Below are 24,332 nucleotides of genomic sequence, written 5' to 3' on the forward strand. Positions count from 1 at the left end.
GGATGATGGAACAATGCCTCAAATCCCACACTTGGGAGAATGAAGCTGGATGGCAAATTTATATCTAGTGACTGCAATATAACAAATTTAAGGCCATCTTTTACATCCTGGGAACATAAATACAAATAAATAAAAAGTATTAAATAAGTAAATTAATATATGACTTTTCTTCATATGTTTTGCCAGAATTTATATACAATCTTTATTCATATTAAACAAAATTGTCCAAAACAAGATGACTGCATTGTTAAGAAGCATGCTTTTAGGGTTCTTAATAAACTAACATTGAAAAGTAATTAGTTTCTCTTTAGAATATACAAGGAAAAAAATTTAATCAAATGCAATTCTACAATAAATATAAAGTTGGTAATGCAATCTAGTTGCATTTCATGGTTGAACTTTGAAGTTAATTTTAACAATACATTATAGTGGAAGAGACAGTAATTTCTACTGTTATCTTTCTAATGTGTTTATTTTATTCACTTAGATGATATTGGAGCAATTCCAATAAAGCATTTTCCAAAGCACGTTGCAGACTTACATGCAAGTAATGGGTTCACTGAAGAATTTGAGGTATGATTTAAATATGTCTGTTCTAATAATATCAAATGTAATAAATTTCTATGACTGATCATGAAGCTATTTCATGATGTAAAGACATTGAAAGCACTTTTGTTTCTAGGACAATATATGATATCCATTTTATAATTACATACGTGCTTAGGAGATGTGTTTTAGTTATGATATAACTTAGAAGCTGGGCTTTCTGTTTTTAAAATAAACATAGATAATAAAAGAAACGAACATAAATGTGAGTCCTCTCCCATTAAGTACATATTGTAGCAAACATTATTTTCATAAAACCTAAAGAAGCTAATAGTGATTTGTTTTCTAAGTTACATAAATTATACTAAATCACTAAACTTGATTTTCAGCAAAACTGAATATAAGCCTTTTACTGTAAGTATGAAACCCTATACCAACACAAACTCAAAAACATTTAGAAACTTTTGTTATATAAGGTAAAATCACATGTAGTTTCCAAGAAAACATATATTTCTAGAATCATTTGAACTTCATAACCAATAAAAAACATTTTAATGACACTGTAAAATGCTCTTAGAAGAAGAGGTGGAAAAATTTCTTGCAAGTGTATCGTGCCTACTGACCTGTCATTTAAGCATACTCCTCAAAATAAGGTGTCACATGTCTCAAGTTAAATGATAAAGACCCCCCCCCACACACACACACAGAGAGAGAGAGAGAGAGAGAGAGAGAGAGAGCAGCTTTCTTTGAGGGTTACAAGATACTACCAGCCAGGGCCTTCACAGTCAACATGTATTCCAATCCAGGAGTCATGTGTTATTATATGGGATCATATAAAAAGAACTTGTGCTTTTAAACTTCATAGAAACGAATTAACAACTAATAAATAGCAGTGCTGGGATCTTATATCCTGTCCATTAACCTTAGCATCAGTAAGAAGAGGTCAGCCTCTCCTTCCCACCACCATCACCCCAGCTAGGAAGCACCACACTCTGTATTTCCTTTTTATCTCTTCTTCACTCCCCGCCTCCCCAACATTCCCTAGAACTTGCTCTTTAAAGGTTTTAGAGCTCTGGCCTCATCACAGGATTCACTGTTCCTTGATCTAGTACCCAACAACTTCTTACACCCAACAATGACATTCTATGTCCTGTCAATCAAGATGTAGGTAGGGAAGGAAGAGGCTGGAGATTAGAAAGCTTTCCGGGGAATAGAAGTGAAATGAGCTGTAGCATATAATCTCATATTTAATGCATCACATTGCTCTCTTAGTAGAACCTAGAGGTTACTTGAAGTACAGTATTGCTACAGTGTTAACTGTGCTGTTAAAGACACTCCTGTTGGAAAACATCAGGCCACCATCAAACAGAGCCACATAATTCAACGGGGTGAATGGGCAAGAGATGGCTATGGCTTTCTGCATGCACGTGCACAAAAGCAAACCCTAAGCAAAACAAAATTATAATTAAAAATGTCTAAAAGGAAGTCATCAATCCACACCTATCAAGGAATCCTGAAATTATTAAACATAGAATTAAATGAATCTAATAACTACATTTCTACTCAAGAAAATCCTCTTAATTTCATTGCTTTTTTAACTCAGTCTGATTTCAGGAAAGTCCTCATTAACTGAATAATTTCCTTAATAACTAATAATGCTAAACCTTTTAAGTGGTTCATATATCAGACTGTTTTTAGTCACTCAGAAGGCCTGTGGCCAAAGAGGCTTTAAACGTTTTTATAGGGCGGGGTTGAAGAACTTGGTGGAGGTTAGATTCATATTTGGGTTGTATGCTGTGTGAAACTACAAGGGTTAGGTTTTACTGCCTCAGTTCTAAATATTTATAAATCATAAACTGGCTGTTTAGGAAACACTTCTGGACAGGCCTTTAATCTATTTTAATAGAAAGTTAGCCAAACTTTTTTTTTTTGCTATGTTCATTGAAGGTTTTAACCTTTAATAGTTCTACTAGTTATATCTGTACAAAGTAATGCTTTGTAGATTTTGTTTCAAAATAACGGTGTCATGCAATCCCAGATTAGGACTCTTTTAGAAGTATTTAATGTTTAGACAAACCCTAAATCTCTTATAAACCACCTAACAGGAAGCTGTTTATTCCATAAAATAACCCAAAAACTGTATCACTAATTTAAAGTTTCAAATAGTGCTGTTGAGGTCAATTCAGACTATCTTTGTACTTTGGCCAATCCAATAACTATGGCAGAACGGGTCTTGGGATACGTGGTTCTCATTAGCATTTTAAATATTCATCATAGTACATCTTCATCCCTATGGAAACATACTGTTTTGTTCATTTAAATAATTAAGAATCCAAATTATGTGGCATTTTGATTTTCGTGCAACTGTTTGAAACGTTCTGTTGTGTTAGTATGTGGCAAATGTATTTATTGCATGATCATAGTTTTCCATTGCAAACCTAATATGAACACTTTCTTTTCTCATTTGTCGTGTGCTGTGGAATTTGGTTTCTTTACTTTTTTGGCATTCATTTCCTCATTAGACACTGAAAGAGTTTTACCAGGTAAGGCATTATTTCACTGCATTTCCTTTTAGCAAGAAGTAGTTGTAACATGTAAATATGCTATATATGTATATACATATGTACATATATACATATATATGTATACAATTTTTGCTAAACCATTTTTTGTTTTGTCTTCCTTATATTTAGAAGCACTTGTTTTGAAAGAATTTACGTTAAAATGCGATGCATGCCTCTCTTTTCCCCAGGAAGTGCAGAGCTGTACTGTTGACTTAGGTATTACGGCAGACAGCTCCAACCACCCAGACAACAAGCACAAGAACAGATACGTCAATATCGTCGCCTGTAAGTATGTTCTCAACCCAGCGGACCACAGCCTCATCGCAGCAGTCCTGCGCTGTCTGCCAGCGGACTTCAGTGGGGTTGTCTCAAGGCCAGTGTAATGGGGAGACTCTTCGGCATGCTGACACTAGCGTTACACTAGGGTCACTTCTGCACGAGCCATCATCAGTGGCCTTGGTTTCTTTTATGCACAGGGCTCTTCTGTTTTAATCGAGTCCTTTCCTCGGGCCCCATAGCCTGTATTTCTCCAACCGCAGTTTCGTTCGTTTGTTTATAGCTCACGGTCCGACTTCCAGGAACATCCGCTTGCTCCGAGCTGACCAGCTGAGAATCTCTGGGCTTCCTCTTTCTGCCCCACCTGTACTTGCTTCCAGCCTTTCATAGAACTCTTCCTCAGGTTTGCACAGGATCAGCTAAAGATCCTCTTTGCATTCCCACCACACACACACACACACACACACACACACACACACACACACACACACACACACACATTTTCTTAGCTGCCTTCTTCCTCATCCTTGAGCAGAGCTGGAACTTCCTTCCTTGAGGTTGGATTTCTGTCTTCGTCTGCTGCAGGCTGTCTTTGCTCTGGTTGCAGTACTGGCTTTTCCACACCTCCCGTCCCACCCACACCCGCTCTCTTTCTGTCTCTCATTAGAGAAGAACAGGCTTCTAAGAGAAAACAGCAAAACAAAACAGAATAAGATATAATAAGATCAAGCCAAAACTGTCACATCAGAGTGGGACAAAGCAAGCCAACAGAAGGAAAAGATCCTAAAAGAAGCCACACGACTCAGAGACACCCCCCCCCACACTCGGGAGTCTCATTAAAAAAAAAAAAAAAAAAAAAAAAAAACTGCTAAACTGGAAGCCATATTATACACACAGAGCATCTGGTGCTGACCCAGGCAGGACCTGTACCTGCTGCGTCAGTCTTTGTGAGTTCACGAGTTTTGCTCAGTTAATTTAGGACTTATTCTTCTAGTACCCCCTATGCTCTCTGGCTCTTACATTCTTTCTGCCTCTTCTTTCTTTGGGATGAAGGGAAAGATTTGATGGGGACATCTCATTTAAAGCTGAGTGTTCCGGCGTGTGTGTGTGTGTGTGTGTGTGTGTGTGTGTATGTGTGTGTGTGTGTGTGTGTTTCTCTCAGTGTGAGGGGGTCCTATGGGAGTCTGTATTTCTGTATTTGTCCCTTCCTGTTGTAGGAGGAAGCTCCTCTAATAATGGCTGAATAGGGCACTGTGCCTGTTATGAATATAACAGAATGTCATTAGGAGCCATTTTATTACTACTTTATTTTTTAAGACCAATAGGATTTGGTTTTGTGTTACCTCTGAGCTCGCTGGTATCTGGTTCTTGGTCATCTGAGCGTCTCACAGAGTGGGCCTTGGGTAAATCAGACATTGGTTTTCTTACTCCACAGCTTTGTGCCACCATTGCCCTCCTCTATTTTGCGAGCAGCACAAAGGCGTTGGTGGTGATGTGGGTGTATATGATTTGGGTTTGGTAGCCTACAGATTATGCCTCCATATCTTGAACAGCTTCATGTTCCTTTCTCCTGTGATCATCACATGACTCCTAACAATGCCTTACCATAATTCTGGTTCCGGCCCAGTCGTGGGTGAACAGGGCTACATCTTCCTCCCTTTACTGCTCATGTTCGCTTCAGTAGTCTGCATGGCTGCGGCCTTCCCTGCCGTGGGGTTCACACCAGCACTTACTATTTAGCGGGCAATTCCCTTATCGACTGTAGATTTATTTTTTTTTCTTCACTTGCGACATTTATGCGGGTTGTGTTATGAAGGGGCCGGGGGTTTCCTTAGCATTGTAAACACAACCGTTTCGTTTCCTGCCAAAAACAACCTGGGAAAACAGGTGTTAACTATGTGAGAAGGAAGGAAACAACCCTGATTGACAGAACGTGTGTCAGGCTCCGAACCTTGAACGGAGCCTGGCACGCAGACCCATCTCTCAAGAGCCACAGATCTGCTTACAGGCCTCTGTGCTCACGCGGCCAGCTACAGTTGGGTGGACTCGTGGACCTGCTCTCCTTGGTCAGCATTTACTTCCTTGTCCGTGTTTGTAACCCTTCCCAGGAACTCCTAAGGCCCCTTCACCTCTTCCTCTCCCAGCTTCCCCGTCAGAGGGTGTCTACCACCACCCTTCCTCAGCTTTGTGAAGCGCCCGCCATGCTTCTCTCGCCTAGAACTCCGGTGTCCCTGTCTGTGGCGCTGTCCAAATCCATCTGAGACTCCAACGTCAGATTCCAGCCACACGAAAAGCTTCGGCTGTTGCTTTAGTTGCCTCGCATTCCTCTTGGCTCTGTGTCCTCTTGGGACTTGTGCGTCACTTCCCGAAAGCTTGATCTCCCTGCGTCAGAAACTTTCTTCAGGCTGAGGCCGTTGCCCATCTGCCTTTGTTACGTTTGTCAAACCAATATGCCCCACTCAAGACCATTGTGCTGAGTTTGATTTTATGATTAAACCTATGATACAGTTATAGAAGATCCTCATTATGAAGAGCAACCTGTACTTTAGTGAAATCTATTCTCTTTTTTTTTTCCAGACGATCATAGCAGGGTTAAGCTCACACAACTTGCTGAAAAGGATGGAAAACTGACGGATTACATCAATGCCAATTATGTTGATGTAAGCACTTTTATGGGAATTTTGTAAAACCCTGAATTTCTTATGTCACAAGGATGTAGCATATACCATTGTATAATAAACCTTATGATACATAATGAAAATGCAAACAATGACAATGAATAAATTGTAGGAGATCCTGTGGCTACAGGACTTTGAATTAAATAATATTGGTCTTATGTTGTTCTATAAGAAAGGGAGGAAATTCAAGCCAAAATGTGTGTTCCAGATAAATCGTAGCTATTCACATAGATAGAAACTTCCACAAATAGGAGGACATAGGCCCAGTACTCAATTAGAATTTTCCCACAGTTCCGGGCACAATGTTATGTAATGAGCATCACAGATAATCAATAAATCTAAACTGTAAATGTCCCATGGTAGTGCTGACATCAGATTTGTTGTTCTCTTTAGAATGGGAGATTATGTAAAATTTATTGAATCTCCCCAGTGGGTAGACTGAATGTCAGCAGAACTGTCATTTTCCCGTCTTCTGGTCTCAGTCTGTTCTTGTTAACTCTACCTTCAACACTGAGTTCCAAGAAGTGGATTCCCACCTATAACATCATTGTTATAAGAGCATCCACTTCCTGCTTCCTGTGGAAGTCATTTGTGTCCCCAAAGAATGAAGACTTGGAAGATATAAATGCTATATATATATATGAATTCCAGCTCTGCCGCTGGCTAATGATGATATCAGGTGGTCATTTAACTCCTCCAAACTTTTTACCTCAGAACCAGGTCAGGAATCACATGCTTCCATTTTGTACAGATGAGGTCAGAGTAGTGTTTGCAAAGCAGTGTTTGTTCCTTAAGAGACAGCTGGTGATGATTAGCCAGGCTCGGTGTCCCAAGGAAAGCAAAGAGACCATAATTCTAGCGCTTTCCTAACTCTAGACAACTGAGCTCCATTGGCTGAAAGGCATTTTGAAATAGCACAATTAAGGACCAGACTTTAAGCACAGGAAATGCTTTTGGAGCAAATGCATCTGGTGCGGAAATGCAGGTCTGTGGTCATCTCCAAGATAACTCAATGTTTTGTACAGAAGTTAAGTGGAAGGCAAATTGCTATCTTTACTAGTGCGAGCACAGTTCTACAGCTTTGCTAGTTCTTTGTGCAACTTTCTGATACTGGAAGGGGATGCTGACGTCTGATCCCACAGTTTTAAATAAGCATGTGATTTGGGTACCAAGAGACATACTTGTGACTTGTTTCTCCAGGGTTACAACAGGCCAAAGGCTTACATTGCTGCTCAGGGTCCACTGAAGTCCACAGCAGAAGACTTCTGGAGAATGATATGGGAACATAATGTGGAAGTCATCGTCATGATAACAAACCTCGTGGAGAAAGGAAGAGTACGTAGTCATCTGTCAGGACATCTCTGACAACAGTCAGGGGTGTTTTCAATTAGTTCATTTTATTTTGTTCCATTTTCAGAGACAGGGTCTTATGTAACCTATGCTGATGGCAAACTCTCTACAAAGTTGATCTTGATTTTCTTTATTTATTATATATGAGTACACTGTACCTGCTCTCAGACACACCAGAAGAGGGCATTGGATCCCATTGCAGATGGTTGTGAGCCACCATATAGTTGCTGGGATTTGAACTCTGGAAGAACAGTCAGTGCTCTTAACCGCCGAGCCATCTCTCCAGCCCTGATCTTGATTTTCTGATCACCCTGCCTCTGCCTCCCAAGTGTGAGAATGACAGAGCTGTCCAATCATTTCCAGCTACGTCTAACTTCTGATACAATCAATATTAGAAAGCACAAAAAGTTAGGAAAGGCAATCAGTATTCTTTCTAATGGTTTGCCTCTTATGTTATGTGGATGGGTGTTTTGCCTGGGAGTACATGTGTGCTCCAGATGCCTGCCTGGGGCCTGCATCCCCGGGTACACTCTGAGCTGCTATGTAGTTGCTAGAAATTTTAACCAATGAAAGAGCAACAGTTGCTCTTAACCGTTGAGCCAGCTCCCCATCCCTATATCATTCATCATGACAACTCCAGGGAAACTGTTATTATCAATAAAAAAAAAAAAAAAGTTTCATCATTGGCAGTCAATTCGTCTGCTTCCTCCACAAGGAAGAGTGAAGTAGGGTTCAGTGCACAGAACCTACATTCGCATGCAGAGCCTGTAGAAACTCGGCTTTGCCCTCCTCATCCGAAGGGAGGAAAACGGGACTAGATCATCCGAGGTTTTGTTTCAGACCTTCAATTTCTGTGTCATCTACAACTAATGTATCATCATCTAGGAAAAAAAAAGACACTAGTTAAAAAGTTTAGGACAGAGCTAGAGGAAGGGTTTGGCTGTTATAAGCCTGGCTGCTCTTCCAGAGGACTGAGGTTTAAGTTCCAGAACCCTGATGGCAGCTCATAACCATCGGCCACTTTAGTTCTAAGGGATTCAGTGCCATTTTCTGGCCTTTGTGGGCACCAGGCACACAGGTGATGTATAGAAATATATATATATAAAAGTATATATATATATATATACCCACATATAGAAGGTAATATACAATAATAGCCCGTTCATTTCAACATCCCAAATGTTTACTTATTTCAAGAGTGGTATGCATATTGGGTGAAGAACACATGAAAATTACATATTTACTTTTTCTCTTACAGAGAAAATGTGACCAGTACTGGCCTACTGACGGCAGTGAGGAATATGGGAGCTTCCTGGTCAGCCAGAAGAATGTGCAAGTGCTTGCCTATTATACCGTGAGGAATTTTACCCTAAGAAACACAAAGATAAAAAAGGTAAGTGCCTTAGTAGATGAACTGATAGCAAATCGGAGCATACATTCACAGTAAAGTATTATTTAGCCCTAATAAATAATGATATCTGTCATTTACAATTTAGATAATCCTCGAAGAGAGTATGTTAAGTGGTGTAAGCCAGAAATAGGCAAACGTAGAGTGATTTCATTTATATGTGGACTCCAGGAAGTTAGACTCCTAGAAGCAGAGAGTGGAATGGTAGCTACCAAAGTGAGTAAAGAGAGACATAGTGGTGTTGACCAAAAGGCACAAGAAGAGATCAGTCGGGGAAGCTACTGTATAATGTTGTGATTATAATTTAGAAGGATGTATTACAGACTGAAAATATTCTTAGGGTAGATTTAAGTGTTCATGCCAAAAAAGTGTGTGAGATATTCATGTAAATCAGCTTAATTAGTAACCCACAAGGTATCCAAAGCTTGCAGATGTTTATGATCTATATGCATCATAGTTCCTATCTGCCCAGCAGAATAATTCCAAAAGTAAAATAAATGACAGATTATCATTTGGTGATCATCGTTTGGTGGATTCAGTCTTTACTTAAATAAGTGTGTGATTATCCTTGCTGCAGTTACTGTGATGAAACACTAACCGAAATCAGCTTGGAATGGAAAGAAGACAGTTTGCCTACTGCTTGTCATTAAGGGACACCAGAGCAGGAACTGAAGCAAAAATCTCAGGAATACTACTTGCCTGCTTATTCCCTCTTGCTTACTCATACAGATTTGTTATACAGCCTAGGCCTACCGGCCCATGGCTGGCACTGCCAACCATAGACTGGTCCTCCTTCATCAACTATCAATTAGAAAAGACCCCCAGAGACATGTCCATGGGTCAGTCTGGTGAGGCAATTCCTTTGTTGGGGTTCTCCCTTCCCAATTGTGTCAAGTTGACAACCAAGATTAGCCATCATAGTGATAAAACCAAATTAGAGTTAAATCTGTATAATTAAAGATAAAAAAGCTCGTAACACAAGGACATGTGAATCCCGGGAATTTCTTCCATGTAGCTAGGCATCAGCTATACCTTTAGGACAAAAAAAGCATGCTGCAGTAGACTGGTAGGTAAAAAATAATTTCTGACCCATATAGACACTTCCACAGTGTAACCCTGACATAGTCCTACCACCATCTAAAATGGGTAGGAATTAAAATCAGTGAGACAAATATACACAGAGAAACAATGTGTCCTTTGAATTTTTCACAAGAAATAGGACAAATACGAATAATAGATGGATGGATGGATGGATGGATGGATGGATGGATGGATGGATGAATGGATAATAGATGATAGATAGATAGATAGATAGATAGATAGATAGATAGATAGATAGATAGATATGGATGGATCAATAAAAGTGAATGAGTGGGTGAATAGATAGATACATACATAAATAAATATATAAATATACAGAGAGAGATGATAATAATGATTATGTATGTATGTATGGATGGATAGTTAGATGGATAGATAGATGGATGGGTGGGTGGAAAGATGGGTGGGTGGGTGGGTGGGTGGGTGGGTGGATGGATGGATGGATGGATGGGTGGGTGGGTGGGTGGGTGGATGGGTGGGTGGATAGATAGATGGATTGGTGGGTGGAGAGATGGATGGTAGATGGACATGAATGGATGATTGTGGTTAGGTAGATGGAGTTTGCACTTGCTTTGACTCACGTAATGTTGGGAATGACCAAGTGTGATGTCTGTGGATGAGAGTAGAAATTTGATTAAAGGTTGTCTGGGTTAGAGCCCAAATCACTTCAGCTAATGTTCCAGCTGCATTTCTGTACCGAAGTCTTGTCTTTATTCAACCTACAAAGTTAAATTACAGCCACATCTCATAAAATCAGAAACCACAATGAAGTCAAAGGCGTCCACAAAACTGATGACACAGCCTAGCTAAGCGGACACATATAAAGTTGACTATCATATGTAACATAAATATATATGTGTATGAACATATATATTCTCACCAAAACAAAATGGTAATGAAAAGTAAAATGTATGATAATTAGCTTAATTTAGCCACATCACAATATATTCGTGCTTCAATATATGTGTATATAGGTATATATATATATGTATGTGTATATATATGTGTGTGTGTGTGTGTGTGTGTATATATGTATATGTTGGACAACATAAATATGCATGATTCTTATTTGCTGCTAACAGCTGTCTGAACTCTTCCAGGGTTCTCAGAAAGGTCGATCCAGTGGACGCCTAGTCACACAGTATCATTACACCCAGTGGCCTGACATGGGTGTTCCCGAGTACTCCCTGCCCGTGCTGGCCTTTGTGAGAAAGGCTGCCCAGGCCAAGCGTCATGCAGTTGGGCCAGTTGTTGTCCACTGCAGGTGAGTCTCAGAGATGTTCTCCCAAACCCACAGAACTTCTTATTCAGTCACATGAGGATTCTGGGAACAGCTTGTCCCAAGCTAGAAATGATTTCATGCAACTGGGGGGAGGGGTGAAATCATATCCCCATCCTCATAGGTATTGATTGGCAATCATGAATGTACTAGACTCACCATTGGAATGCTAAAGGCTTCAGAGCAGCAGGTGTTGGTCTGACTGTTAAATTGGATTCCAACTGTGAGACAGGCACAGCATTGTTTTGTTCTACACTTGATCTTAGGCAAAAGGCCTAGTTCTTAAACATCTATTAGCAGCACATAAGACCATGGGATGAGACTTTAAATGCTTAAAATGTTGTTTCTGGTTTGAACTTAATCTGCTATATAGTTATGCCAGGGATATGTTAGAGAAGGACAGGCACTCAGGTTCAGAGACACTGAGCAAAATAATGACTTTTTAACAATAGTTTGCCCCCCCCCCAGTTCCTTTCTTGGTTTCCCAACTTCTTGAAAGTCACGTTGACTCTGTTGAGCATTTCATTACTGCGTCAGAACCCAAAAGGAGGCTGATAATAAAGTTGGACGGCTTGATCTTGAGGGTTTTTAATCTGATTGCTTGACAAACTGAGAAGAACCAAAGGATGCAGGGGTGAGGGGTTGGGGGTGGGGTACAAGTTTCTGAAGGTCAGGGTTGTCTTCCAGCTTAGGGACAAGGACCTGACTATTGAGCCAAGCAGGTGCTAATTCTTTCTCCAGTACTTGTGAGGACAGTTGAAAAGAAGCCCTGCCTGAGTCTGTCCCTCAAACTGAGGCTTTGAGGAAGGTGGGTAATAATGGCCCTTAGAAGACAGGGCTTGGGCTTCACTGCTTGTGGTCTCACTGACACAAAACTTTCAGCCAAAAGCCCCCTCGGATTCTTTTCTTTCATTAGTGTCAAAACCTGTGCAAACATGGCTACCTGGCAACACAGACCCAAGACCTTTGCCTTTCAGAGTTTGCTGATGCTTCTGCTTTTCTCAGACTGTCTACTTCCTCTGCCCTGTAGAACCAACCGTCACCAGTGACGCTGGGAACTACTTTTAAAATAACCCATAGAAATAGTTAGGTTGCCCTGCTGTTTGGCTCACAGCAAAAACTAACCCCAAAGTAAACTTCGTTTAAGCATTACCCTGAACCTGAACTGCCACACTGTTTATAATTTTAGGTTGTTAAGTTTATGTATCACTTATTGGCTTTTATCAACATGACAATGAATAATGACCGACTTTCATATTCCTTTTGCGTCCGACATTGAAGTTTTCCTTTCTGTTCATCTGTTCAGTGCCGGAGTGGGGAGGACAGGCACATACATCGTGCTAGACAGTATGCTGCAACAGATTCAGCAAGAAGGAACCGTCAACGTATTTGGCTTCTTAAAACACATTCGTTCTCAAAGGAACTATTTGGTGCAGACAGAGGTATTGCTCCTTAAATGTACCTTTATTAATCTCAGGTGTGGGTGTGTCACTGAAATCTAGGTATGTTAGTCTCTGAGGGTAGCCATGGGAGGAACTACTTATAGAGAGGGGGGAAATGACAGAAACGCATCTTCTATGGTCTGAGGTCTGAAGTCCATCGGCGAAGCAATCCTTCAGAAGCTCGGAGAGGTAGACGCTTTCTTGCAGTCTTTTGGATTCTGGTGGCTCTATGTATCCTTAATTCTGGGAGCATCAGCCTGAGCTCTCCCACAGTCTCCTTATGGTTCTCTTCCCTGTGTCTAAATTTTCCTCTACTTATATGGATCTAGCCACTGTGCCCTGATGGCTAAATTGAAAAAAGAAAATTTCTCTTATATCTGTAGTGCCCCTGTTTATAATACCATATTTAGAGGTTCCTATGTTGAGTTACAATTTATCTTTTAGGGGAAGGCAACCCAACCTTTAATACTAAATTTTAAATAAATCACATATATAGGCCAGCAAAATCTTGGCCATCTGGGGACAAAAATAAAGACTATCTTTCATATGACACTAATTATGATGAAGATCCCGAATCAGCTGGACACTCAATGTGCCAGAAAACACCTAAAGTTGCCCAACACAGACAGTTAATGGATTCAGTTTCTGTTTAAAATGCATGATCATATACAAGGCAGGACAGAGTTCATAAACCTGTGTTTTTTTCTCCTGCTTTCAGATAAAAATGATCAATTAAAAGCTATGCTATGACCCTAAGAATAACCAAGAATATGTGACTAGTCTGAGAGAAACACACACACACACATACACACTCACATATACACACTCACACACATATACACACACATATACACACACTCACATACAGAAACACACACAGAGACACACAGACACACACAGACACACACACTTACACAGACACATACACACACACACACACACACACACACACACACACACACACACGCACACGCACACATACACACACATTCCATTACTGAAATAACTTTCCATCAGATGGAACCAGAGAAAAGTCCCATTAGTGAAATATAAGAGAATCATTATATACAAACCAGATGAGCTTGAACCCAAGTTTTCCAGTTTGTTCTCTGTTTCTGTGACAAGACACTATCCAAAGCCTGTTAAGACAGGAAAGGCTTTGTTTTAGCTTCCAGATTACAGCCCCTAATGAAGAGAAGACAGGAACTGAAGCAGAGCCTCTGGAAGAATGCTGGTTTTCTTTTCCCCTGGCTTCCTCAGCTACCTTCCTTATACAGCCAAGACCCACCTACCCAGCAATGGTTTCACACACAGTGGGATGGGGAGACTCTCTCACATCCATTCACAATCAAGAAAATGAAAATGCCCCCACAGATGCACACACACAGGCTAATCTGAGGGAACCATTTCCTTGATTAAGATTTCTTCTTCCCAGCAGTGTTTGTGTTGGGATGACAATGTATCTAACCAGCAAACCACTCTGCTCCTGTGTGACAGGCAATTAGGAGAACACAGCCATGAGAGGGAGTCCACCAGAAGTCAAGGGAGCGCTCTTCATAGGAAAGTGGGGCTGAAGACATCAGGAAGAGAGGACTTGGCTTTGCCCTTCCAAGTCTTCTGTCTTACTTCCAATCCGCCAAGACCAATGAGACACACACAGAGGAGGAAGGACAAGAGGGTGTTTCTTCCTGGGCCACCTCCTCTTCTGTCCACCTTCCTACAAGACCTCATTAGCAACCTTTGGCAGGGCCAACCTTAGTCAGGGTTTCTATTCCTGCACAAACATCATGACCAAGAAGCAAGTTGGGGAGGAAAGGGTTTACTCAGCTTACACTTCCACATTGCTGTTCATCACTAAAGGAAGGCAGGACTGGAACTCACGCAGGTCAGGAAGCAGGAGCTGATGCAGAGGCCATGGAGGGATGTCACTTACTGGCTTGCTTCCCCTGGCTTCCTCAGCCTGCTTTCTTATAGAACCCAGGTCTACCAGCCCAGGGATGGCTGTTGCAGTAATACTTAAAAAAATATTAATCAGTTTATCTCTTTACCGGCCCTGATACGGAGTTACACATACCTCTGGCACCCAGTCATAGCCATCACCACGGCCCAACTCATCCCTGCAACTCCCTTCCCTTGGCAGTTTACTACCACCTGTTCTCCACCTCTGTCCTGGGGTATTTCTCTACCCCAAAATCCCACAAACACAACTCTACAGTCCTATAGCTTTCCATACAGGTTTATATATTCAACTCTCAAACCACAAACCCTCTACACAATAAGATTGCATCAAATAGACAAAGATACAAACTGCCCTTCTAATATGTGATATTAGACCTGTTAAATCCTTAATGCCCATAGCTTTTTAACACCCATCAATATCACCTGGGTCTAGCTGGTCCTTGGGAAGTTCCATGTTGCCACCACCTTTCCCCTCCTCAGACCTATCACCCTTCTCTACCTCCCTTGTCCCACCCAGTCACTGGCTTTCCTTTATTTTACTAATTAAAATGGGAAGGTTCAGTTGGAGTCACATAACTAGGCCCTTCTTGGGAAAGTGGAATTATCATTAAAATACAAACAGCTTCAGGACAATCTACAGATGGCATCACCCACAATGGGATGGGCCCTCCCCCCTTGATCACTAGTTGAGAAAATGCCTTACAGCTGTGTCTCATGGAGGCATTTCCTCAACTGAGGCTCCTTTCTCTGTGACAACTCCAGCTTGTGTCAAGTTGGCACAAAACCAGCCAGTACTACTCCCAACCATTTTATTGAACTCTAGCTTTCTGACCAGATGGAAGTTTCTACATTTGTCAGAAAATATAAAGCCCTGCTTCTATTGTGGCTGTTCCCTCAGGAGCAGTATGTTTTCATTCATGATACACTGGTCGAGGCCATCCTCAGCAAAGAAACAGAAGTGCCCGACAGCCACATTCATTCCTATGTCAATACGCTCCTCACAGCTGGACTGTCAGGCAAGACGAAACTAGAAAAACAATTCCAGGTGAGTTCGCGTGCTCAAATGCCTCTCGAATGTCACCCCATAACTGAAAGGCACTGTAGCTCCTCATTTGACTATCAAGGCCAAGTGGGGGAGCTGGGAGTGTTGCTAGACTAATGGCTTTGTGCTCGAACCACCCTTGTCCCTTACAATAGGTTACAGCGCCACACGGTAGATTTTTAAAGAGATGCTTAATTCTGAGTTGCAAAAGGAAAAGTTGTCAGAAACCCTAGACTAACTTTGACAAAGGCAGACATGGCCCAGGAAAGAAGAACAGAGGAGAACAACAGAATGAACAGACAGGACTGACAATACAAACTGGATAAGTGCTCTTTTTACTTTGAAAAAGCCAGACCACTTCAGCACAAGTGTAGTGGCTCAGGCTGTTCCTGTACTCTTTGAAACAGCCTGTGTCTCACTTGAAACCCTCGGACTAAAGTAGGCCACCACCCACTTACAATAGCTTCCTCAACCCTAGTTTCTCCCACTCACCTGTCTTGAGATTAAAAAAGAAGAAGAAGAAGAAGAAGAACAGAGTGTTTGTGGGGGGGAGGCTTTGCTCCCAAACTTCCAAAACACAGACTTTACTTTGCAAAGATTTCAGAAAGTGGACATTAGCAGGCCTACCTCTCATCGCAGAGACAGTACAGAATGCGGGTTGTGATTTTTCTGCACACAATCCTATTGTATCCTCAAACTTCTGAGAGTTTCAAGAGAAACTGGGCTAGTTTATAAGAAAAAGAATATCTAAGAAGAATTCAAAACATCCTGGGGGATGGCTACACCTGGAATCTCAGCCTTCAAGATGCTGAGGCGTAAAGATCACCACAAATCTGACATCAGCCTGGGCTAAGAGTAAAACTGTTTTAAAAAAAAAAAAAGTTGAGGAAATCGATCATGGTTATAATTTAGAAATACTTTCTATATTTAAAAACATATAGTAAGTGAGGTCGTCGAGGGTAACATAAAGCTTTGCCAAGTTTTTAGAAACGAAAATTCCAAAACACTGGCAGAAAAAAAAAAAAAAATCTCAGTGGAAAACCAACCCATCTATTTGTTGATTACATAACTATTTGGTACCAAGATAGTGCATGCATAACACACTTATCAAGTAGTATCGGTAAAATAGAATTTAGGGTTTCAGTGATTGGAGAAAACCAGTAGCATCCTGTAGTGTCCTGATGTAGTTTGTAGGACTCATTCCACAAATTAAATAGCCATTTGACACTAGTGAGAGTAAGTGTCGGAACCGCAAGGTGCACACCCACCGAGGAAGCCATCAGCAAGATCCTGTCAAAATCAAAAGGCTTGAAATGCAGCATAGGGTCTTCTGAGACTCCACCCAAAAGAGGATGACTTCAAAAAAGACAAAACCGCTGGGATCTAAAGAGTGGACTATGTTCGCAGTAAACGTCACTCTTTTGTTGAGGTGTGTCAGTGTGTGTTTGGGGATCTGGGTGCAGTGCATGGAATGACCCTCACATTTCCTTGCCTCCCTTGTCAGCTTCTGAGTCAGTCAAATATTCTTCAGAGCGACTACTCTACAGCCCTGAAGCAGAGTAACAGGGAGAAGAACAGAACCTCCTCCATTATCCCTGGTAAGTCACAGAATCTTCATTTTTTAATAGTAAAACACTTCTATGTCTTTCAGTAATAATTATGTATATTAATTATGTCGTGTCTATTGTCATATTGATCTAATTACACCCAGTATGTGATTATTTAAAATAACTCAAATCCTTGAAGTCTCACAAGAAATTGGAAAATTTAACTTTAACAATTAGTAACCATCAAAGGTATCCCTGGAGAAACACTATTGTACTTTGCATTTGGGGGTTGTTGTTGGGGGTGGGGATGGCTGAGTGCAGTGAATATGTTTGTTTACCTGCAATGTTCTGTGTTCCAGTGGAAAGATCAAGGGTGGGCATTTCATCCCTGAGTGGGGAAGGTACAGACTACATCAATGCATCCTATATTATGGTAAGTCAGAGACATCATGGGAGAATCTACATGCCACCTGTGTTACCAGAATTTATAGTAGAGTGGGCTCCTGGATGGAGCGACAGCACCTGTCCAATACAATCGGTCCAATACAATGACTATGCAACACAGTCTTTAGTGGTCAGAGGAATAGCAGCAGACCTGATGTTTTCATTATGTGCTGGGACTGAACAAACCCTAATTGACATCCATAAAGAAATACGGGGTCCCAAATCCACCATTCAGAGCTAATGAGTAGACACAAAACATATTTCCATTCACCAAAGCATAGATAGGGTACATCAACTTCAACAGAGTCCAAATTCACTAAAATTAGCACCCCAGCTTTGCAGTACACTAAGATTAGTACCCCAGGAAGAAAGTTAGTACTTCCCTAGGTACTAGGGTAATTGGGGTGGGGGGTGTGAAACTTTCCTTCTGTGTTTAGGCTTCAGATGAACAGTTCAGTGCTTTGGTGACATTTGTGTGCCCTTTATTATCATCATAGGGTAGTCACTCGCACAGCTTGCTTTCAAACAAATGAGTCCTAATATTCATTCCCAAACCACTGTTCTAGTCAGCCAGCAAAGAAATGACCGAAAAAGACTCAGGGAAACAGGATGATATAGGAAACAAGGAGATGTGGGAAACAGGGAGATGTGTGATGTGCGGTTACCACTCTCTAACACCCACTACATTTCAAATGAACAGAAGGGGGTAGTGAAAGACCACATCATGAGAGGAGAGTTTCAGGGGGACAGAGCCAAACAAAGAATTCTCAACTGAGGAATACCAAATGGCTGGGAAGCGCCTAAAGAAATGTTCAACATCCTTAGTCAACAAGGAAATTCAAATCAAAACAACAGAGATTCTACCTCACACCAGTCAGAATGGCTAAGATCAAAAACTCTGGAGACAGTAGATGCAGGTGAGGATGTGGAGAAAGAGGAACATTCCTCCATTGTTGGTGGATTGCAAGCTGGTACAACCACTCTAGAAATCAGTCTGGCAGTTCCTCAGAAAACTGGTACATGCTGACAGGAACCTGATATAGCTGTCTCCTGAGAGGCTCTGCCAGAGCCCGAAAAATACAGAGTTGGATGCTCTCAACCAACCATTGGACAGAGAACAGGGTCCCAAATGGAGGAGTTAGAAAAACGACATAAAGCAGCTGAAGGGGTTTTCAACCCCATAGGAAGAACAACAGTATAAACCAACAAGACCCACCAGAGCTCCAAGAGACTAAACCACCAACCAAAGAGAACACATGGAGGGACCCATGACTCCAGCTGCTTATGTAGCAGAGGATGATCTTATCAGGCATCAATGGGTGGAGAAATCCTTGACCCTGTGAAGGCCCCATGCCCCTGTGTAGGGGAATGTCAGGGTGGGGAGATGGGAGGGAGTGGGTGGGTAGGGGAGCACCCTCATAGAGGCAGGGGGAGGAAGGAAGGGATACGGAAATTCCAGAGGGGAAACCAGAAAAGGGGATAACACTTGAAATGCAAGTAAAGAAAACATCCAATAAAAAAAAAATGATTGCATTAAAAAAAAAAGCTGAGAGTTTTGAGCTCAGTAAATAGCATGTAAATCATTCTATCTAGTTATACCAGTTTCCAGGCTTCATAAGTACAATCACAAAGGACTGTACTTTCCTGATCCCTCACATAGGGGAGGCAGGCAGTGGCCAGGACATGGAAGTTAGCCTGGAGTGAAGAGATATAAGATTTATTATTCTGAAGCCTAGGGTTTGTGGACAATAAGGAGTATAAACGCAGCCATAGATTTTCACTTTACCTAGTGCCAGAGACACTTTCACAAGCCATTTTGGCACATGTACTTCTAGTGGGCATGCCACTTCTTAAGGTAAGTGTGTCCACAGCACTTAGCTTTAGATACTGAAGTTTAATTGCCTTTAGAACGAGGATGATAGTTCTATCTCATAGATTCCTGAATAGGAAGAAAACTGTACCTAGAACACAGCCCAGTAAATGTTGACTGTAATACATTATTACTATTTCAACATTCAATCTACAATTAAATGCACCACTTTCACATAAAAACACATTGCTCTGTTTGGTCATTTGCCGGGGCTCCTTTCTTGTGTCTTTGGCTTTGCAGGGTTATTACCAGAGCAATGAATTCATCATCACCCAACACCCTCTTCTGCACACCATCAAAGACTTCTGGAGAATGATATGGGATCACAATGCCCAGCTGGTGGTTATGATTCCAGATGGTCAAAACATGGTATGTCATTTTTTTTTCTTTTTTTGTAAGGAAAATAGATTACAATAGCCAGAATCTTATCATACACACAAGAAAAGCCATCATTTTTACAGCTAACAGATCCATGGGGGTCATGCCTTAATGGACTGGGTTGGGTAAGCAGTTCTGTTGGTTACAGTCGTGAATGAGAGGCCTAAATGAAGTAGATGTAAGTTGGTAAATGGATATCTGTGGCACTGCTTAAGCACACCAGCAATGCAACCACTAATAACAGCGGTTTATACACCTCTGTTTGCATTTTTAAGATAAAATATGTAGTATTGCACTGAAATTTTCATTTAAGTCTCTCATTTTTTTTATTTTAGTGTTTTATTTACAATTTCACAAAATTTATAGTTGAAGAAGCAGTTACATCCTCTTAATAATATCATCAGCCAAGGCTCTTTTATGAAGGAGAGACTTAGGAAACTTTTAAAATTTATGCTTTGAGGGCTCACCCATGTATACAATGAAGTAGGACCATACCCACCCACAACTCAATATATTTCCCATCACACACCTCTTCCAACTTGATGTGTGTTTTTTTTTTAACAACTTAGTACAATTATTGTTGACCCTATAAGCCCGGGTATAGCAGTATGCATGGAACATGTGCATCTTACAAGTGGCCGTAGCCCCAAAGAAGAGTGCGTCTTCGAGCTCCTCTCCCCTACCAATAGCTTCTCAGCTAGGGTGGTACCCTAGAACTTCCTCTCCTGCCCATGCTGGAAAGAACTCTTCAGACCACAATATCAGTGACAGGTCCACTCTTCTTTCTATGTTTGTAAAACCTAAAGAGTTGGTCAAAATTAATATGTGATTTGGGCTTGTTGTATATACTGACCTCTCCTACTCAGTTCACATACGTACCGTCACAAAGATTCTAAGTCTTTCTAGGGATCTGTTAGTAGTTACAGGAACCACAGGCTCACCACTGCTACGGAGGAGCAGAGAGCACAAAATGCCATAGTGGTAGCTTGGGTCATGCGGTATTTTATTCCACATGTAAATCCAATCTGGGTTAAGACTTCAAGAATATTCTAATGGTAAATATTGTTATTCATAGAAACTTGATTTAAAATTTCTTTGCCAAGCATTTGATCTGATTTTCCAATCAGACCAAATAAACTATTTCATGAAAATCAATACTCTTCCTTGATGTTTCTCAGGCAGAGGATGAATTTGTTTACTGGCCAAATAAAGATGAGCCCATAAATTGTGAAAGCTTCAAAGTCACACTTATGTCTGAAGAACACAAATGCCTTTCAAATGAGGAAAAACTGATAGTTCAAGACTTCATCTTGGAAGCGACCCAGGTACGGAAAGAAACAGGTTGGGGATGAACTTCTCTCCCGATCATGTGTAAGACTTGTAATGACTTGGGAATCAATTAGAAATGGGAAGGGTTGTGACTTCTTACAGATTGAGACAATTCCAGAGATACTCCTTTACCTCTCAATTTTACTTCCAAAAGTTTTACAGAATCATCTAACTACTAATCTGTGATAAACTATACAATTCTTAACTTCTGAGTACACAGAAAAGCAAAGATTTCTCTTTTACTTCCAATTGGTTGCCAATTGAACTGAAGTTGGAAAACAAACAAAAATTTGTTCTAATTCTCTTTTCTTTGAGATTTATTTTTTCTATAGATGGGTCTTGGGCCTGCTTATACGTCTGTGTACAACATGCATGCAGTACCCTTGGGGGCCAAAAGGGGGCATCAGATCCGCTAGAACTGAAGATGCAGATGGCTGTGAGCCACCACATGTGTGCTAAGAATTTCACTCAGGTCCTCTGGAAGAGCAGCCAGTGCTAGTACTTGCTAACCTATCTTTTCAGACCTTCGTTCCAATTCTTGTTTTAAAACCAGCACTGACCTTCTCATGCTTCCTGCCCAAGGCATCCACAGTTAGTCACAAGGCATATTCTAAGGAAATACTCATTAGATACCCATTGTTTTGTCATGTGCATTGTTCTGACCACCCCATTGCCTACCTCAGCCTTAGGAAATACTGCTTTTTCTTAGTGTTATAAACACACACACACACACACACACACACACACACACACACACACTGTACAATAAATACTCGGGATCGATTCCAGTTCAGCTCATCTCAGATTATAAATCAAATGTCACTGATGTCCAAACTTCCAGAAAGACTGCCAGGGAACGTGAGGGTAGTTCTAAAGCAGCGGTCAGGAAAGCAAGATGAAGTGGGCATTTCCATGCAGGTCATGGTTATCATGTCTCACATGTCATAGCTCTTGAGTTCATTTCTAGTGGTGGGTCCTTGGGGGTTTTACCCAAATTTCCATTAGCACCTTAAAATTTTATTTACTTGCTTGTGCATCTTTGTATATTCTACACATCAACCCCTTTCCAGGTACACATGTTGCAGATATCCTTTCATGTAATTTTAATATTTTTAATTTTCTGTAAACAAAAGTTTACAGGTTTAATTCATGTGGATGTTACTGTCCTCCCCGTTCCATTTTGTTATGAAGACTCCATCAGTTAGGAATTCACTGTTTAAAAATCCTGCTGGGGGCTGAGGAAGCAACATTTATCAGCAGAATGAACACTTAGCCTACAAGGATCCCCGAATTCTAGTCTTTGCACCAAAACCGAACTGAGAACCAAAACAACATATGTCTGAAATGAGGACACTTACCTACATGGCATTGTTGGCTAAGTGTTTTCTATTTTTCCTGCAGTGTCCGGACTGCACTGTGCAAGTCCAGAGCGCACTTTCATTATTTGCCAGGTGATACTGTTGTCCTCGTGCTAACGGGTCAGCAGTGTGAGTTCAGGCACACATCTGGTATCTGTGTGTATGGACTTATCTCTAGCATCACTACTTCCTTCCACCAGGCTCCTTGTCAGTCCCTCTCCTGACCTGGAAAAGCCTTCATTCTGGCTGACAATAATTCCTGCTATCACATCAGTCAATTCCCCAGTTCATAGTACTTTGGTTGTTCGGGAAGCTTACGTTTACTACACAAATCGATTCAAGAGAAACTTGTTTTTAAATATAGCATCTTGTTGTCAAGTTCACTTTAGGAAACTGGAGGTCAGAGTTTTATTTCACCATGATCTGGCTAATCACAGAAAAATTAACCGAGAGACTGGAGTTCAAAGTAGACATCCAATCCCTTGCCAGATGTTTTCTTACTGTGTTGTCTCATTTTATTCTGATGAGTTCTGCTGATGTTTGATGCTCTCTGTCCCCCTTTCCAAACAGTTTTTAACACTGGAGGCTTCTTTCTGTAACTTGAGATGGAGCATGCAGGCACATGCTTTCCTGCAGGCACATGCTTTCCTGCTTCATTAGCATTGTCATCATTCACTGACAGTAGCACTCTTTCATTAATTAATTAATTTATTTCGTAACTTTACATCCTGATCAAAGCCCCCTTCCCTCCTCTCCTCCCAGTCTCACCTGACAACTCCCTCCACCCCTTACATTAGAAGCGAGGGGTGGAGAAGATGAGTCAGTTGGTGAAGCACTTGCTACTGAAGCGTAAGAACCTGAGTTCAATTCCAAGCACTAACATGAAACCCAGGCCCAGTGGTACTGGAGAAGTAGAGGTAGAAAGATGCCAAGTATTTGCTGGACCATCCAGTCTAGTCCAAATCAGTAAACTCCAGATGAAAGATCCTGTCTCAGAGAATATGCTAGAGAAAAATTGTAGACATTTAATATCAACCTTTTACCTCCATGTGTACCTACAATCATGTGTACACACATAAAGCCACACACAAAGGCCTAAAACGGACATGTTTTATGCTGGTGAATGGATCTATTCATGGCTGATGTTCCACTGCAATGATTTTTCTCCTTCCACAATCAGCGATGAACTACAAATAAAGCACACACTGCTCTTACCCTCTAGCTTCCGTTTCTAAATTTCCTCACAAATTCTGCTCATGATAAACTGTCACTTGCCCAGCATTTCTCTTTTAAAAACACTGATTTTTTTTTTTTTTTATTCTCGTAGGATGATTATGTGCTAGAAGTAAGGCATTTCCAGTGCCCAAAATGGCCAAATCCGGATAGCCCCATTAGTAAAACATTTGAACTTATAAGTATTATCAAGGAAGAAGCTGCTAACAGAGATGGGCCCATGATTGTTCATGATGAGTAAGTCTCACGGTCTTAGTCATGGAGACCTCTAGATATGTGCTCTATTGTCCGCAGATCAGCCTGATGCTTTGTGTCCGTGTGCTGATTCAGCCAGGGTGGATTCACTGCTTCTTACCATCAGAGGTGACACAGAACATGGTGCCTCCATTGTAACTCCTGATGAAGGCAGAACACCTATGTCTGAACACTGGAATCTGCTCTTAGGCTTTGTAGTGGGAGCATTTGTTGAGACAGTCCTGGATTTAAGGAGCTAATATAGGATACATTGAAACTATTTTCTTTAGAGAA

The 24,332-nt window shown here is 41.1% G+C and overlaps 1 protein-coding gene across 6 annotated transcripts in view; it reads left to right on the forward strand.

Moving 5' to 3' along the window:
- Nucleotides 1-24,332, forward strand: part of PTPRZ1 (protein tyrosine phosphatase receptor type Z1) — a gene marked incomplete at its 5' end in the record, with an annotated part of 180,400 nt that overhangs the window by 153,432 nt on the left and 2,636 nt on the right. For 2 of the 6 annotated variants that reach the window (XM_080936118.1, XM_080936120.1), the window contains 14 exons: nucleotides 488-573; nucleotides 3,069-3,089; nucleotides 3,299-3,395; nucleotides 5,964-6,046; nucleotides 7,265-7,399; nucleotides 8,673-8,807; nucleotides 11,024-11,187; nucleotides 12,509-12,644; nucleotides 15,502-15,648; nucleotides 17,150-17,243; nucleotides 17,552-17,625; nucleotides 19,747-19,875; nucleotides 21,063-21,209; nucleotides 23,899-24,041. In XM_080936118.1, the coding sequence (XP_080792244.1) occupies nucleotides 488-573; nucleotides 3,069-3,089; nucleotides 3,299-3,395; nucleotides 5,964-6,046; nucleotides 7,265-7,399; nucleotides 8,673-8,807; nucleotides 11,024-11,187; nucleotides 12,509-12,644; nucleotides 15,502-15,648; nucleotides 17,150-17,243; nucleotides 17,552-17,625; nucleotides 19,747-19,875; nucleotides 21,063-21,209; nucleotides 23,899-24,041 (1,591 nt within the window). Of the gene's footprint in view, nucleotides 1-487; nucleotides 574-3,068; nucleotides 3,090-3,298; nucleotides 3,396-5,963; nucleotides 6,047-7,264; nucleotides 7,400-8,672; nucleotides 8,808-11,005; nucleotides 11,188-12,508; nucleotides 12,645-15,501; nucleotides 15,649-17,149; nucleotides 17,244-17,551; nucleotides 17,626-19,746; nucleotides 19,876-21,062; nucleotides 21,210-23,898; nucleotides 24,042-24,332 lie in introns of all 6 variants that reach the window. The other 4 variants (XM_080936119.1, XM_080936121.1, XM_080936122.1 and 1 more) reach the window with 3 other exon arrangements.

This window comes from Micromys minutus (genome assembly GCF_963924665.1).
Source record: "Micromys minutus genome assembly, chromosome: 23".
Taxonomy (NCBI): Eukaryota; Metazoa; Chordata; class Mammalia; order Rodentia; family Muridae; genus Micromys; species Micromys minutus.